The sequence below is a fragment of the Pelophylax lessonae genome, assembly GCF_965119305.1.
Source record: "Pelophylax lessonae genome assembly, chromosome: 5".
NCBI classification, from domain to species: domain Eukaryota; kingdom Metazoa; phylum Chordata; class Amphibia; order Anura; family Ranidae; genus Pelophylax; species Pelophylax lessonae.
In genome coordinates this window covers 50,367,462-50,383,983 of record NC_138772.1, presented here as the reverse complement: position 1 = coordinate 50,383,983, position 16,522 = coordinate 50,367,462, and the positions used below count along the sequence as shown (strand labels likewise).

General features: G+C 44.7%; 1 protein-coding gene across 1 annotated transcript in view; it reads left to right on the top strand.

Moving 5' to 3' along the window:
- The window catches only part of LOC309555994 (putative acyl-CoA dehydrogenase 6), a 197,061-nt gene that overhangs the window by 136,735 nt on the left and 43,804 nt on the right, over nucleotides 1-16,522 (top strand). The window contains exon 6 of the mRNA XM_082258247.1: nucleotides 10,076-10,243. Within this exon, the coding sequence (XP_082114373.1) occupies nucleotides 10,076-10,243 (168 nt within the window). The remainder of the gene's footprint in view (nucleotides 1-10,075; nucleotides 10,244-16,522) is intronic.

Genomic DNA, 16,522 nt, shown 5'->3' with positions numbered 1-16,522 from the left:
CACTTTTTTTGATCATATTTCCTATTCCGCTATTCAATAAAAACCTTTGAGGATCAATTGAATTGCGGGATAGTCTGTGTCGGTACGTGTGAGAGAGATCCACCTTTCCAAGTTGTTGGGGTTCATCTCATACTTCTGAAGGTTTGAGGGTGCTGCCTGTTCCATACTCCCCCTACTCCTCATCTAGCCTTTTAGGGGTACAAACAATAGTAATTGGGGCCTAGTGTGGTTGTGTACGTGTGATATACATACACTTTTTTTGGATCATATTTTCTATTCCGCTATTTAATCAAAAACCTTTGGGGATCAGTTAAATTGGGGGATAGTCTGTGTTGGTACGTGTGAGAGAGATCCACCTTTCCAAGTTGTTGGGGTTCATCTCATACTTCTGAAGGTTTGAGGGTGCTGCCTGTTCCATACTCCCCCTACTCCTCATCTAGCCTTTTAGGGGTACAAACAATAGTAATTGGGGCCCAGTGTGGTTGTGTACGTGTGATATACATACACTTTTTTGGGATCATATTTTCTATTCCGCTATTTAATCAAAAACCTTTGGGGATCAGTTAAATTGGGGGATAGTCTGTGTCGGTACGTGTGAGAGAGATCCACCTTTCCAAGTTGTTGGGGTTCATCTCATACTTCTGAAGGTTTGAGGGTGCTGCCTGTTCCATACCCCCCCTACTCCTCATCTAGCCTTTTAGGGGTACAAACAATAGTAATTGGGGCCTAGTGTGGTTGTGTACGTGTGATATACATACACTTTTTTTGGATCATATTTTCTATTCCGCTATTTAATCAAAAACCTTTGGGGATCAGTTAAATTGGGGGATAGTCTGTGTCGGTACGTGTGAGAGAGATCCACCTTTCCAAGTTGTTGGGGTTCATCTCATACTTCTGAAGGTTTGAGGGTGCTGCCTGTTCCATACCCCCCCTACTCCTCATCTAGCCTTTTAGGGGTACAAACAATAGTAATTGGGGCCTAGTGTGGTTGTGTACGTGCGAGATACATACACTTTTTTTGATCATATTTCCTATTCCGCTATTCAATAAAAACCTTTGAGGATCAATTGAATTGCGGGATAGTCTGTGTCGGTACGTGTGAGAGAGATCCACCTTTCCAAGTTGTTGGGGTTCATCTCATACTTCTGAAGGTTTGAGGGTGCTGCCTGTTCCATACTCCCCCTACTCCTCATCTAGCCTTTTAGGGGTACAAACAATAGTAATTGGGGCCCAGTGTGGTTGTGTACGTGTGATATACATACACTTTTTTTGGATCATATTTTCTATTCCGCTATTTAATTTAACTGGGCCTCCATGCGAGACCTGTGTGCCTTGTTGCGCTGTTTTGAGTACTCCACCAACATGGCCAGTGGCAATGACGCCGTTCTCAGCTTAACTATCCCACTTCTATGCCTCCTTGAAAAAACAATTCGGGCGATGATGGAAGAGGATGTGGCACAGGATGAGGAGGAGGAGGAGGATGAAGAGGTAACATTTCCAAGGCTTTCAGGGCAGTCATTCGCAAGGGGCTCCGAGGGTGGGTTCCTGCACACGCAAACGCCAGGGACGCAATTGTCCAGCAGGGGCACAGTTCTGGAGGATGAGGAGGATGAGGAGGAGGAGGAGCTGGAGGAGGAGATGGAACCATGTTCACAGCAGGGTGGCACCCAGGCCAGCTCATGGCCATCACTGGTGCGTGGCTGGGGGGATACAGAGGACACGGACGATACACCTCCCACAGAGGACAGCCTTTCGTTGCCTCTGGGCAGCCTGGCACACATGAGCGATTACATGCTGCAGTGTCTCCACAACGACCGCCGAGTTGCCCACATTCTAACTTGTGCTGATTACTGGGTGGCCACGCTGCTGGATCCCCGTTACAAGGACAACGTACCGTCCTTAATTCACTCACTGGAGCGCGATCGCAAGATGCGCGAGTACAAGCGCACGCTGGTAGACGCCATGCTGCTGGCATTCCCATCTGACAGCGGGGCCACAGTGGAAGCACAAGGCAGAGGAGGAGGAGGAGGAGGTCGCCAACGCAACCAGGGCACCGCCAGCACCTCAGAAGGCAGGGTTAGCATGGCCGAAATGTGGAAAAGCTTTGTCAGCACGCCACAACAAACAGCAGCACCAGCAGCTCAGATGGAACGTCTTAGCAGGAGGCAGCATTTTACCAACATGGTGGAGCAGTATGTGTGCACACGCCTACATGTAGTGAATGACGGGTCTGCCCCCTTCAACTTCTGGGTCTCCAAATTGGGCACATGGCTTGAGCTTGCCCTTTACGCCTTGGAGGTGCTGGCGTGCCCTGCAGCCAGTGTATTATCTGAACGGGTATTTAGCACGGCTGGGGGCGTTATAACAGACAAGCGCAGCCGTCTGTCCAGAGACAATGTGGACAAGCTCACGTTCATTAAAATGAACCAGGCATGGATCCCACGGGACTTTTCCGTACCTTATGCAGAATAGCAATGGATACCGACCTTACCCACCCATTGTTCCATTTTTGCTCTTTCTCACTCTTTTGGGGTGTACCCTCATTTAAAATTTTTGAAAAGAAGCAGTGTTGGCTACCTCGTCCTCCTCCTCAGGGCCAGATTAATGTAGGGGCTATTGGAGCTGCAGCTCCAGGCCCCTACCTTTTATATAGGCCCCGGGTTGGCCATATTCACTGTTACCGCTCTTCTGTCACTTGTAAACACAGAAGTCTGGCTTCTATGCTCGCTTCCCCAGGCAGCACCCTCAGAACCTCCCCACACAGCGTGAAGGCCGGACAAGGAGGGACAGTTGGCGATGCATGGATGTGTTTATGGGCTTCAGAGACAGCATCCCATGTTGAATTAGGCATGCATGGCTGCACCCTTCCTCCTCTGGGTGCATGGCAAGGCACGGCCCTTAAGGCCCTTCAAAATCCTCAGCACCAAGCCCATGATGCTGTTAATCCGGCCCTGGTCCTCCTCCACCGCAGCTTCCACCTACACCGCCCATAGGTGTGCGCAGCCTATTGCATTAAGGTGTGCACCCCAAAGTTGAAATACACATGCATGTGTTTGCCAGCAGGGAGAGTAATGTATCGGGGCCATGTACCTGTAGGCAAGGAGAAATAGAGCAGAGCAGGTCCCAGGGAGATCTTTCCCATCTCCTCACTGGCAATGCTATGTGCCCTAGGTGATTAGGGTGTGCCCAGGCACACCCAGCACACCCTGTGCGCACGCCTATGTCACCGCCACATCCACCACCACCTCAACCTCCCTCCTACTCCATATGGGCCTCGTCCTTCAGAGATGAAGAAGAACATTGTTTTATTTTTCTGTTTTTTTTTGTTGTTTTAAGTTATTTCCCTATCCACATTTGTTTGCAGAGCACTTGCCATGCTCTTAATTACGTTTTGCTGCCATTTGCAGCACTCTAGCCCTTTCCTTTGGTGTTTTAGAGCCATTTTAGTGCCTTAAAGTTCGGGTCCCCATTGACTTCAATGGGGTTCGGTGTCCGGGAAAAGTTCGGTAAAAGTCCGGGACACGGACCCGGACTTTTTTTTAAAGTTCGGCCGAACCCGTCGAACACGGACATCTAGGTGTTCGCTCAACCCTATTATTGACCCAAGTTCATTGATTTTTTTACCTAAACTGCGAGCATTTGTAGACAGGACTCTGAGCTTATCATTTCTTAACCTCTGTGCTTCTGACCTGTTCTGGCATTGTTTCGGGGGGCAATTGGACTCTTGTATTTTCACTCTTTTGCCCCCCCTTCCTAGTTTAAATACTCTTTTGCAAATTCTTGGAGTTGTTCACTAAGTACATTTGTTCCTTTGAGAGAAAGGTGCAAACCATCTTTTTTGTACAGTTCCTTTCTATTCCAAGTAGAGCTATCATGAGAAACAAAGCCAAATCCTTGCTCTTGACACCATTTACTAAGCCATATGTTGAACTCCTTTATGCGCCTCTGCCTATCATTCTGAACATTATGCACAGGCAGAACTTCAGAAAATGAAATGGTGGATGCAAAATGCTGTATGTCATTTCCAAGTGTGATAAAAGATTTTTTCACCTCTGACATTTCATTGCAAGCCAGGTCATTTGTCCCTAGATGGACAAGAACATCCACGTCCCCTTCCTGCTTTGCTTGCTTAACAATATTAATAATACGTCTTCTATCTCGCCTAGCAGTAGCACCAGGGAGACATCTCACAGAACCATTTTCTTTAAGCTCCACACTTCTTATGATTGAATCCCCCAGCAACAGCTGCTTCCTTTGAGACTTCACTTTATCTTTTTTGTCCTTGGCTGCAGTCTTGCATACATTAGACATAGGAGTCGATGGTTTCTCACCCTCTGTGCTTGAGTCCATATCCATGTTGTCCTTACATTCTGAGAGTGCTGCAAATGAATTTTGGAGAACCACCGACTGTGGGACTTGTCTTCTATCCACCACTCTAAGTCTTCCAGAACCTACAGTAACCCATCTGCCATTTCTGGGGGTCCTCTGTGGCAGTGGCATTGCAGCAGTCCCAGCTGGAGTTTGTTTAACAGATAATTTAAATATCTCTGATTTCAAAAATGCAATTTCCTGCTGCAGTAAGGAGAATTGCCTACAGATCTGACAGCATCCGAATCTCCAAAGAGTGGAACATGAAATAAATGCACAACAATTCCTGCACTGAACCAAGTCTGCCATTTTAAAGAGGAGAAAAGAAAAAAAAAAATGTAAATTTAAGTCAAACAAATCTTACCTTTTTTTTTTTTTTTAGTTTTCCACCTTCCAGCCTACCTCCTGACTATCTCCTGCAATATCTCTTCAATGTACTTAAAATTGTGTACTTAGAATGGTGTACTTGCAGCTAATTGAATTAGGCCAGCTAATTAGTATTTCTCTATATATACACACTCCTTCACAGCTCCTCCCCCAGCAACAATTCTAACACCTTAATGGGCTAGTCTCATTAGCAAATGCAAATAGCAAACACCTGACCAAATTCCTTTCCCCTTCTCAAGCAATCGCCAGCAAAAAATACAGATGAGTCAGTTGCAAACTCCAAGCCAATCTCTTGCAGTATCTATTCAATCTCTTCAGTTTCCTGCAATATCTCTTCAATGTACTTAAAATGGTGTACTTGAATGGTGTACTTGCAGCTAATTGAATTACACAATCCTATGTCCACAGTTGATCCAGAGGAGGCCAAAAAAACCCAGCAAAGCATGATCCAATTAGCACCAGCACAGGAAAATATTCCTTCCTGATCCCCCAAGAGGCAATCAGATATTCCCTAAATCAACTTTACCTATAAATGTCAGTACCCAGTTATATTATGTACACTTAGCAAAGAATCCAGGCCTTTTTTACAGCAATCTAGTGAGCTGGCCAGAACCACCTCTGGAGGGAGTCTATTCCACATTCTCATAGCTCTTACTGTGAAGAAACCTTTCCGTATTTGGAGATGAAATCTATTTTCCTCTAGACTAAATGAGTGCCCCCAAGTTCACTATATGGACCCCTTATGTATTTGTATTTGTACATGTTGATTATATCCCCTCCTAATCCCCTCTTCTTAAGAGAGAATAAATATTATAGCATCTACAAACTATGGGATATATGCTGGAAATTTTTTTACTCGTAATGGCGGTGATCGGCGGTGAATTATAGTGGGGCTGTGACTAGTGCGGCAGGCAATCTGATACCAACTGACCCTGGGGGGGGGGGGACTGACTAACTGCCAGTGACATCACCAGTGACACTAATACCATATCAGTGCTTATAATAAATGCTGTCAATGTACCTAAAGACACTGCCTGGGAAGGGGTTAACATGTAGGGGCAATCAAGGGGTTAACTGTGTGCCTAACAATGTTTACTGTGTGTACTGTGTGCTGTTTTACATATACAGTAGCTATATAGTTAGTCTGGTTGAAAAAAGTCATAAGTCTATTTAGTTCAACCATTAAAAGGTAGAAACAAAATAAGATATCCTAAAAGAAAAAAAAAAGAAAAATCATACAATCCCATATGCACAATCCTATACCCACAGTTGATCCAGAGGAAGCTAAAAAAAACCCCAGCAAAGCATGATCCAATGTGCTCCAGCAGGGGAAAAAATTCCTTCCTGATCTCCCGAGAGGAAATCAAATATTCCCTGGATCAACTGTTGTTGAGCAACTGTTACTAAGCAATGTGCTGGTTTTTACTCCCTTTGCAGGGAGAAAAAAAATGGCACACCGCTCCTGTCTGTAGAGAGCCCTGTGTTGTTTACCAACACAGGGCTCTCTTCTGTCATTCGCTCAGCTGATCAGTGGGTCCCGGCCATAACTCAATTGATCTTCTTTTGCTGTAGCGAATGACAGCTCGGTGCGCGCATGCATGTGTGAGTGGACCCGGAGAAATCCCCGACGTATAGGTACGTTATGGTGCCTGTATAAGACGCCCCGCCACATTATATGTACTGCGGCGGGTCACCAAGTGGTTTTAAATGAGAACTATATTTTTTATATTTTTAAAGCCCAACTCTGGTTTAACAAACAGTTAAAATAAAGTAAAAAAAAAAAAAAAAACAAAATAAGCAGCTTACATTGTACCACTATCATTTTTGAACTATGGTTTTCTATACACTATATGTCTACTTTTTTTTGCTGACATATTTGAGGTCTTTGCTTGGCAGAAGAAGAAGACATAATTTAGATATTTTATTGCATTCTCAGCCATCCAACCAACACAATGACTGTCAACCATTCTAGAAATTCCAACCAATTATTTCTCACTCCTGTCACACGTAACCTCTGGAGCTTATCCTAACCTGCTAAATTATAACTATAAAATGTAAAAAAATGTCTATAAAATGACAACAGTGCTGAATATTACTATATAATAATAGTAAAGGTCAAGTTAACAAAGATAGTCTCTGTATTAAATAAAACAGCAAATAGCAGGAGATCAGTCTATAAAATTATTATTATATATTTTTATATAGATTATTATATATTTGTGTGCGTCTTAGATGTGAGTAAAACTTTGCAGACAGAAAAATATTCAGTCTCAGTAAACCTGGAGGACAGCCATATACTGCAACTGCTACTCCTGAGGCCTTTTGTACACTGGACATTTGGCCATCTCTCCTACACGCCTTTCCTCCTGGCAGCAGCGTTTTGGCAGGTTTGATGCTTGAAAACACGTTTAGGTGCATCAAGTGCTTGAGCGTTAAATAATTTCACTGGCCAGATTAATAATTTAACCACTTTCAGTCCGGGCCAATTCGGCATTCCTCTCCTACATGTAAAAAACATATTTTTGCTAGAAAAAGACATATAATCCACAAAAGTTATATTTTATTAAGCAGAGGCCCTAGAGAATAAAATGGTGGGTGGGTAATTTTTTTATTTTTTTTGTCACACGGTATTTGCACAGCACTTTTTCAAAAAAATGTTTTATTTTTTTTTTTAATTATACACTTTAATGAATTTGAATGCACAAAAACACAATATAATACCCAATTATTTGGAAAAATATAAAACATGATGTTACGCCGACTACATAGTAAAACATGTAAAATGGAAGATACGCCGCTCCAGGTGTGATGGATTTGCCTGACGTGGGTACCCGCCCCAGCTTGCATCCGTAAAATATGCAAGTCAAGAAGAAATGGATGTACACCACGGCTGCTCCTGAGTCCTTTTGGTAAATATCTCAAAATGTACCCAATAACCTTATGATTAGGCACAGTATTTGTGTGAAACGCGTCAACCATTAGCAGCCTGTCAATGTCATGTTTGGAGATATTTAATAAAAGGATTCAGGACCAGCCATGGTGGGTAGCCATTTCTTCTTAAATTGCATAGATACCAAACATGTTATGCTTTAAAATTGCGTCGGAGGGTGAAATGGCTCCAAACTAGGTACCTAAAAATCTCCATAGGCAACACTTTAAAAGCCTTTACAAGTTACCAGTTTAGAGTTATACAGGAGGTTTTCACACTAAAAGTTTTGCTTTCTCTGACATTCGCAGAGATACCTCACATGTGATCAGTGTTTACATATGTGTGCAGGACCTATGTGCGCTCTTGCATGTGCACATGAGCACATGGGAACAGGGACACTTTTTTTTCTTCATTTTATTATTTTCTTATTGATTTCTTTTTTTTAACACCATACCTTTAACTTTTTTTTATCACTTTTATTGCTATTACAAAGGATAAACAGCATCCCTTGTAATATCATGGGTCATGACAGGTTCTCCATATGGAGAGATCTGGGGTTTATAAGACCCAGGATCTCTCCTCTGGCCTTGCATGGAGCCGATCAAACACAGATCAATCTGATTGGTTGCTTTACTGGCCATTAACGGGCAGGTAAACAAAGAACAGAAACAGGAAGTGACAAAATCCTTGTCGCTTCCTGTTTCTGACATCACACAGTGGGATGAACAACATCCCTCGTTCTCACTGTGTTTACAGAGCTGGATGCCACTGGTTGCATCCTTACCGGGCTCTCCGAACGCATGGAAGAGACCGGTAAAGGTGGTGGAGGGGGGTGGAATCCCTTCCACCACCTGTAACAGTAATCCAGCGGCATGTTAGCTGCTTAGATTACTTTTACTTTGTGCAGAATCGCTGACCCTAAAGAATGATATCAGGATCATTGCTGCATCTGCCATGATGACCGAGATATCACTATTCCCATCCAAGGACGTTTATAAACGTATGACAGACGGGAAGTGGTTAATAATACAATGACATTAGCTGAAGCAAGCTTGTCTTCACTTAGAACCCTCAGTTATGTGCCATGGGAATTAAAACAAAGACAGCTTTCACTAAAGCTGGTGTAGCAATACTCCCTTGGGAGCTGCTGGTTACGGATTCCCCTGGGTTACCCATAGCAACAACATCACGGTTTAGCATTTTCAAAGTGCTTGGCTCAGTCAAGAAACAGTCTAGGGTTTTTTTTTTTTTTGTAGTTTTATTTGAGAACTTGGATAGAAGAAGGGATGAGTGGAATACTCCAATTTGAATAAACTATGCACAATTACTCGGAGGTCTAGAGTTAACTGAGTGCGGCAAGGCCGCTGCTTCACCTTGTCACTAGCAGTAAAGAAGAATTTAATGGACTTGTATTGCTCTGTGAATCGCTCTTCAGGGCCCATCTAGGCACCCCCTTTATCCCTATTCTTCAGGGTTCTACACGGTACCCCCTTTACTATACTTCTCTGTGTGAGCTAGCTCCTTGATCCCCTGACTTCACTGGAGTAGTCCCCTTCCTGGGCAGACCCTTTGGCAAGTCCCCTGGTACTCACAGACACTGCCAGCAACTCCGTCAGCTACACTGGATCCTCTGCAGCTCGGCTCCACACCTGGTTCACTAGGCCGACTGCCTAAGACCACCTTCCTCATACACAGCAGGAGGAGAGACAGCCGTTCACCTCCTCCCGGGACTCTGCTTCCTGCCAAAGACATGTCACATGTCCCCCCGGCTTTTATGAGCAATCCCAGGATGCATTGCAAGAATGCCCTCCCACTGGGACTCCCACAAAAGCCAATGTGTCACTGGCTGGGTTTCCCCCACTGTCCAACAAGCTCCCTCATTGGATACAGTGGGGACACTCCCTCAGATCCAGTGAATCACACCTGGAGACATGCAACAGGCAACCTAACAGATCAGGCTCCCCTGATAAGCAGAAGGCGCAAATAGATGCGTTTTCCTAGCACCTACCTAGGAGGGTGCTACATTGGGTACACACAAATCAAAACTTGGCCAGTTCAGCGGGGACCGAGTGAATTTTGATCTGTGTGTAGTCCTCCCTGTTTACCAGAAGCCAATCGTTAGATTGACTTCTGATGAATGGAACCACTGGACAATCGTGTCCCCTTTGTCAGAATACAATGTCCTAGTGGGGGGGGGGGGGGTAGGGTGATTCCTGCATCCACCTACCTTGTGTGGATGCAGGAATCTGTTCATTTTTTTTTTTTTTCCGTTCAGCTTACTGGCTGTGTATCTAGCTTTAATGAGACTTGATATTTGACATGAACACAGACTTATAGGGAGGTAAGAAACCTTAACCTAACCTAATCTAAATGCTCCTTTCATATCTCCAGGTATTAAGACCACGGCAGTGAAAAAGGGCGATGATTACATTATTAACGGCAGCAAAATGTGGATAACAAACGGATGCCAAGCCGACTGGATGTGCCTCCTCACCAACACCGGCACTGGACCTGCACACAAAAATAAGTCACTTATTTGTCTGCCTATGAAGACACCTGGTAAGTGAACAACTTGAACTCATCTACTTATCACTGCACTCCCAGAAAGCAGCGGGCAGGATTTTGGAGCTCATCAAAGAAGGCACCTCAGGTCCAAAGTGCAAATTGCTCTTTTCTTGGAGCTCACCTGAAATTTAAGGCCCTATTACACTTATGAGCATGAAGTAATGTGCATTTCAAATGTGCATTACGGTATGACAGTGTCGTAACTAGAACCTTCAGGGCTCCGGTGCAAGAAACCATGAAGGGCTCACCTGACCCTCGGCTGGGGCCGTTCTTTCTAAGCTCGGTGGCGGAACACCAGGGCCTGTTCGCAAATGCGACCTTTGTGGTCCTGGTAGTTCCACCACTGGTAACAGTATGCAAAAGAGGAGAGACCAAAAATGGGACTTTGAGTGAGGTCAACCAGGCATATGATTTTAATGAAGAAATACATAATCAGATACATTACAGAAAAATAACAAATGACATAAACAGATACATTACAGAGAAATGACATGTGATTGTTTATACAATTCATAATGAGTACAATTTATTACAAAATTACAAGGATCCAACGGATCTCTCAGAGGTAATTTCAACAGGGCAACACAATTTATCGTATGCTCACAGACAGTCTCTAAAAAGTATCAAAATAGGGATATGACATCTGAGTTAATGTAGGCCCGACGCGTTTCATGGACCTCCGTCCACTCATCAGGAGCTTGCTTAAAAGATTATGTATCTGAAGAATAAAATGATGATTGTAGTATAGTATAATAGTAAAAAGGGTAAGTTTAAATAGGGAAGGTATATGGTAATATGAACACTACCTTAGATTGTGTCAATTGTCAAAAACAATCCAATGTTGGAGAGGGAGATCAGAGATGACCCAGAGAGAGTCTGACCCGGGGCTGAGGCATGGATAAACGCCCGACACGGAAAGGGGCACCAGGAAGAAAAAAATGGTAACAGTAGTTTTTTTTTGTCACTTTAATTTTTTTTTTTTTTTTACCATTTAAAAAATGTTTTTATTTTTTTTATTTTTTAGGGGATCCATTGGGGGTCTTTGGTGAGATATCAGTTCTAAACAGACCTATGATGTTCCAACTTTGAGACAAAGAAAGGAGATTGAAGTCTCAGCTCTCAATCTCCATCTCTGCAGCCTCAGCTGCACAGAATGAATGGACAGGAATAGCCCTGTGCTGAGATTCCTATTCATTCATAAACTAAAGCATGGTAAACACCATACCATGCCTCAGGTATGAATGAACAGTCAGTGATTGGTACGAATAACTGACTCTCCATTCAGAATTTATATGTTTATAAAATGACACATTTACCGGCCCCTTCCCCGTTCTCCATCCTGACATATCCCCTGTGGGAAGTGCAAGGGACATCGGGGGGGGGGGGGTTGAGAAAGAGCATGTAGGGGCTGGCAGAAGGAAGTGCAGAAGGGGACGCATACACTCCCAGGAGTGCCGATTGCTGAACATTCTTTAACAGGCTTCGATCTCCAGCCCAGCCAAGTTCAGCTGTTTGCTAAATTAGCAAAATTATGTTTTGTGTGCCTAAACAGTTGCCAAAAATGTAACTTTTGTCTAGATTTCCTTCTGGAAAATAGCAGAGCACTTCTTGGCATGTGAAGGTGCCTAGGCACTTCTGTACCTACAGCCAAATAAGTGTATATATATTCAGTGTGAGATCTAAGGGGCTACTGCCTTGACTGCTAGTTTCACAAGATTTGGAGTGAAATTTGGAGATGTCACTACTGTGTTACTCACTGTTCTTGATGGACATGACATGAGAAAGCAAAGCCTTGTCTCTACCACCTAAACACAGCAACACAGTGCAGAACAAAGCACGGTAAATCAGTTAGTGCTTGTTTACTTTAAAATGTATGTGACATTGGACATGCTTTTTTTAACCTTCCTAGCGGTATTCCCGAGTGTGGCTCGGGGTTACATTTCAGTGCCAAAAGCGGCACACTCTGGGTACCGATAGGAAGATCGCTGGATCCTGGTAGAGGAGTTACTTACCTTGTCCCCGGGATCCAGTGATGTATCCCAGCGGTGTGCGGCGGCGGATCTTCCTCCCGATCCTCTGTGAGCCCGGCTTTCGTCTCCTGCGACGTGACGTTCAAAGGGGGGTGGAACCGGCGGCAAATTCAAAATTAACACACACTAAACACACTGATACATTGCAAAATAAAATAAATTCACCTTACTTTGCCCCCCAGTGCCCTTTCCTGCAGTTTTACTGTACTTTTTATGTATATATATATATATATATATACAGTATATATGTGTGTAACTATGTAAATAGTTGGTTTGGGCTGCTCATTCTTAAGAATTAAATGCAAAATAATGGTACCGCTTTCAGCACCTAAAATCGGAAAGAATCATACCGCCAGGGAGGTTAAAGCAATCTGAATGCCAATCAGATGTCTCTGAACGCCTCCATAGAAATCTATAACAACGCTCGCTTAGAGCACCTGAAGCTTTTTTGGGGCTTTATTCAGAGTTAGCTTTGCTTTGTTTTGGAGGTATTGCAGGTAGGAGGTATGCCAGGATGTACTGGGAAACCAACAACCAAACCAGAAAGATGTCATCAGCAGTCACTTCCGCTTCATTTGTATATATTCTTGGAGTGTCTGGTGCAGACGTAACATTTGGTGCGCAGTGTGGAGCAGCAGGAAGGTGAGCGGGATCCGGACTAGAGCAGAGCAACTAACAGATGGCACACATGGTGTTCAACATGGAACCGCTATAGCAGAAGGTGAGCAGGGATTGTCGAGAGAGCACAAAGCGGCAGAGAATCCGCAGAGCTGGGGGACCACAGCAGGAGAAACCAGCAGATGTCACACATGATGCGCAGAATGCGAGCAATATAGCAGGATGTGGACTAAGCGGCAGAGAATCCACAGAGCTGTGGGACCAGAGCAGGAGAAACTAGCAGATATCACACGTGGTGCGCAGAATGCAAGCAATATAGCAGGAGATGGACTAAGCAGCAGAGAATCAGCAGAGCTGGGGGACCAGAGCAGGAGAAACTAGCAGATGGCACACGTGGTGCACAGAATGGGGGCAATATAGCAGGAGGTGAGCGGGGGTCGGAGAGAGATAAGCATCAGAAAACCAGGGGATCAGCAGAGACGGGGGGTTACTACTAAGTGGGGGCTGATCACCAGATCTAAGGGTACAAATGAGTGGGTCATCAGCAGAGATGGGGGTATTAATAGGCTGGGGATCTGGTGGACAGGGATACTAATGAGCTAGGGTCAGGGCTGGTGCTAGACTATTTTGCGCCCTAGGCCAGACCAGCTACTTGTGCGCCCCCAAAAAAAAAAATGTCAATTTTTTTTTAAAAACAGATCAATGCACTATGGGTGAGCAGGGTCTTAGGTAAAAATTCACCTGCATCTGTAGTGTCACTGGAAAAAGAATGACCCTGCACCCTTGGTGTCATTGAAAGAAAAAAGTCCTTGCATTGGTGGTTTCACTGGAAGGACAGATGTCCTTGTGTCCCTGCGGCCATCATATGTGACGTGCACCAGTAGATTTAAGGGGTGGGGTGGTAGGAAGCTGGCAGTGGGGTACAGGGGGGATGAAGGTGACAGGGGGTATGTTGGTAGGAAGCAGACAGCGGGGTACAGGGAGGGATGAAGATGACAGGGGTGGGGTGTTAGGAAGTTGGCAGAGAGGTACAGGGGGGATGAAAATGACAGGGGTGGGGTGGTAAGAAGCTGACAATGGGGTACAGGGGGGAGGAAAATTACAAGGGGTGGGGTGATAGGAAGCTGGCAGTGGGGTACAGGGGGGTTGAAGATGACGGGGTATGTTGGTGGGAAGCAGACAGTGGGGTACAGGGGGGGATGTAGATGACAGGGGGTGGGGTGGTGGCATACATATGATCAGGGCTGTGTGTGTGAGGTCACTGGTGGTTGGTAGTGGCGATTTTCGGGGTGCCCTCAGGAAATAATGTCTTGGGATGTTGACAGTGTTGGGCAGCAGGAGTATCATGCACAGTACCTTGAGACTCCGGCAGACTGGCTCCCTGATGATCACTACTCCTGCTCTGGCAGCACCTCCACTACAGTCATCCATCCTGGAGAGGAGATCAAGGAGATGCTCAGCCACAGAGGCCATTATCCTAGCTCTGCACATAGTAGGAGATCCGCAGAGCGCGGGAGAAAGGGAGGAACTGGGGAGGGGAGCACATGGAAACACCCACTGATCCAACAGCTGTTGAATCAAGGTTCTTACAAGCCCCCAGCGCCTCCTCCTCCACAGGACTACATGGGCGCTTCGCGCCCTGAAAGGACTACTAGTGTCAGTGTCACACAGCGAGATAGAGAACCAGTGGCTGTGGCTGCGCCCTAGGCGACTGCCTACTTCACCTAGCGGGAGCGCCTGCCTTGACTAGGGTTATACTGAGCCTCTTTAACAAAAAATAGAACATTGACACACATAAAAAAACACCTCAAAAAGCATGTAAAAAAGAAATAGGATGAAAGACAAGTGGTCCTTCAACCTGAAAGAGATCAACTAAGGGCACCAATGAGGTAATGACATAATTGGTGTAAAACAGAATATAATTTTATTAGGCACATAAAAACAGTTAAAAACAACAAGCACATATGGTGGATCGTCATGGACTGGAATAGCAATGATTGGCTGGTATGTATGGATACAGACAAGCCTTCAAGGGTTGTACTGGTTGTGAAAACTGGATGATCACTGTCCCAAAGTGCAACAATAATTAGCTATGTGAAAAACACTTTTTCCAAAAGGGAAATAAGAAAAAAGTTTCTTGACCAAGAGAATCCGATGATTCCACTGGGAGAAGGACATGTGGGTATTGTCTAATGGAAGTAACTGAAATGTAACACTGTCCTTGATTCCTGATGTACTATGGCTGGATTATCTAGATCGCCAAGGGTAATGAATGGTTCCCAGGGTAAATGCAGGGTAAACAGTGCTGGTAAAACCCAAAGTCCACTAGCCCAGATAGGGCAGATCAACAGATGTCTATGGTTGAAGAAATTAGATGACAAAAAATAATGGGGTGAGGGTTTCAGCCTTCAACTCCGTGTGGATGACCAATTGACCATAAGTCATGGGTACAGGTATTCGGAGATGATAGCATGAGAGTCATCCAAGATGTAATATGGGTATCATACCTCCGTATCAGAGCCAAATTCTGTGAATGTCCAAACCTCCGTGAGTAGAACCGAGGGTCTGCCGGCAATGGTGTTTCCTTGGCGGGTGTTCTCCTACCGCGCTCACTCTACAAACTTCCTGGTTCGGACGTGCAGGTCCGTGAGTGGCGGCCTGACGCCATGTCCGGCCTAGAGAGCGTAGGTGCGGGGGAACAGCAGGGGAGCCGCCGTGCAGTAATCCCTGAGTTACGGAGGAGACAGATCCAGCATTGGATCCATACATACCAGCCAATCATTGCTATTCCAGTCCATGACGATCCACCATATGTGCTTGTTGTTTTTAACTGCTTTTATTATCTTGATGTGCCACATCCTGTCTCCTGTATAGCATTGTTTTTTTCGAGGCACAAGTGCCTAATAAAATTATATTCTGTTTTACACCAATTATGTCATTACCTCATTGGTGCCCTTAGTTGATCTCTTTAAGGTTAAGGGACCCCTTGTCTTTCATCCTATTTCTTTTTTACAGTATCTAAGCCCTTGATCAACGGCCACCCTGGGGGAGACTTTACAGTGGTCATATATATTATAGTTCCATCTTGTGACAATCATTGAGGCCAGTATGGGAACATACCCCAATTCTTTTCACCTCAAAAAGCATGTTGAAACTATAGGTGCTTTATTGTGTGTTAAGCAAGTGTAAATGAGCCCCAATAGGAAAAGATCAGCAGCAGGGATACCACAGGCAATACTAGTGACTAGCCAGTATTAGTATCTTCCAGAGATCAGTTCCTCTTTAAGTGCTTTCTTTGCAGGAATGCCTTTAAGTTGTGACAGAGTCAGGGCACACAAATGCATTATACATGTATTTTTGTGCATTCATTTCAGTTGGCCTGTGTAATGCATGTTAATGCACCAAAATGCCATGTGCCCTATTTTCTTTAAAGAACTCCCCAATCTCCAATGCAGAGCTGTGAACTAGGCGCATAGTAATAAACGGGGATTGTACTTGAAATGTGTTTCCATGCAGTACAATAGGGAGTGTGAATAGGCTTTAATGTGCATTGATTGAGCACTAAAGTCATTTCTGCCCTCTTCAGCTGACGTTCCATAGAAGATTCACTGGCTGTTGAGAAATG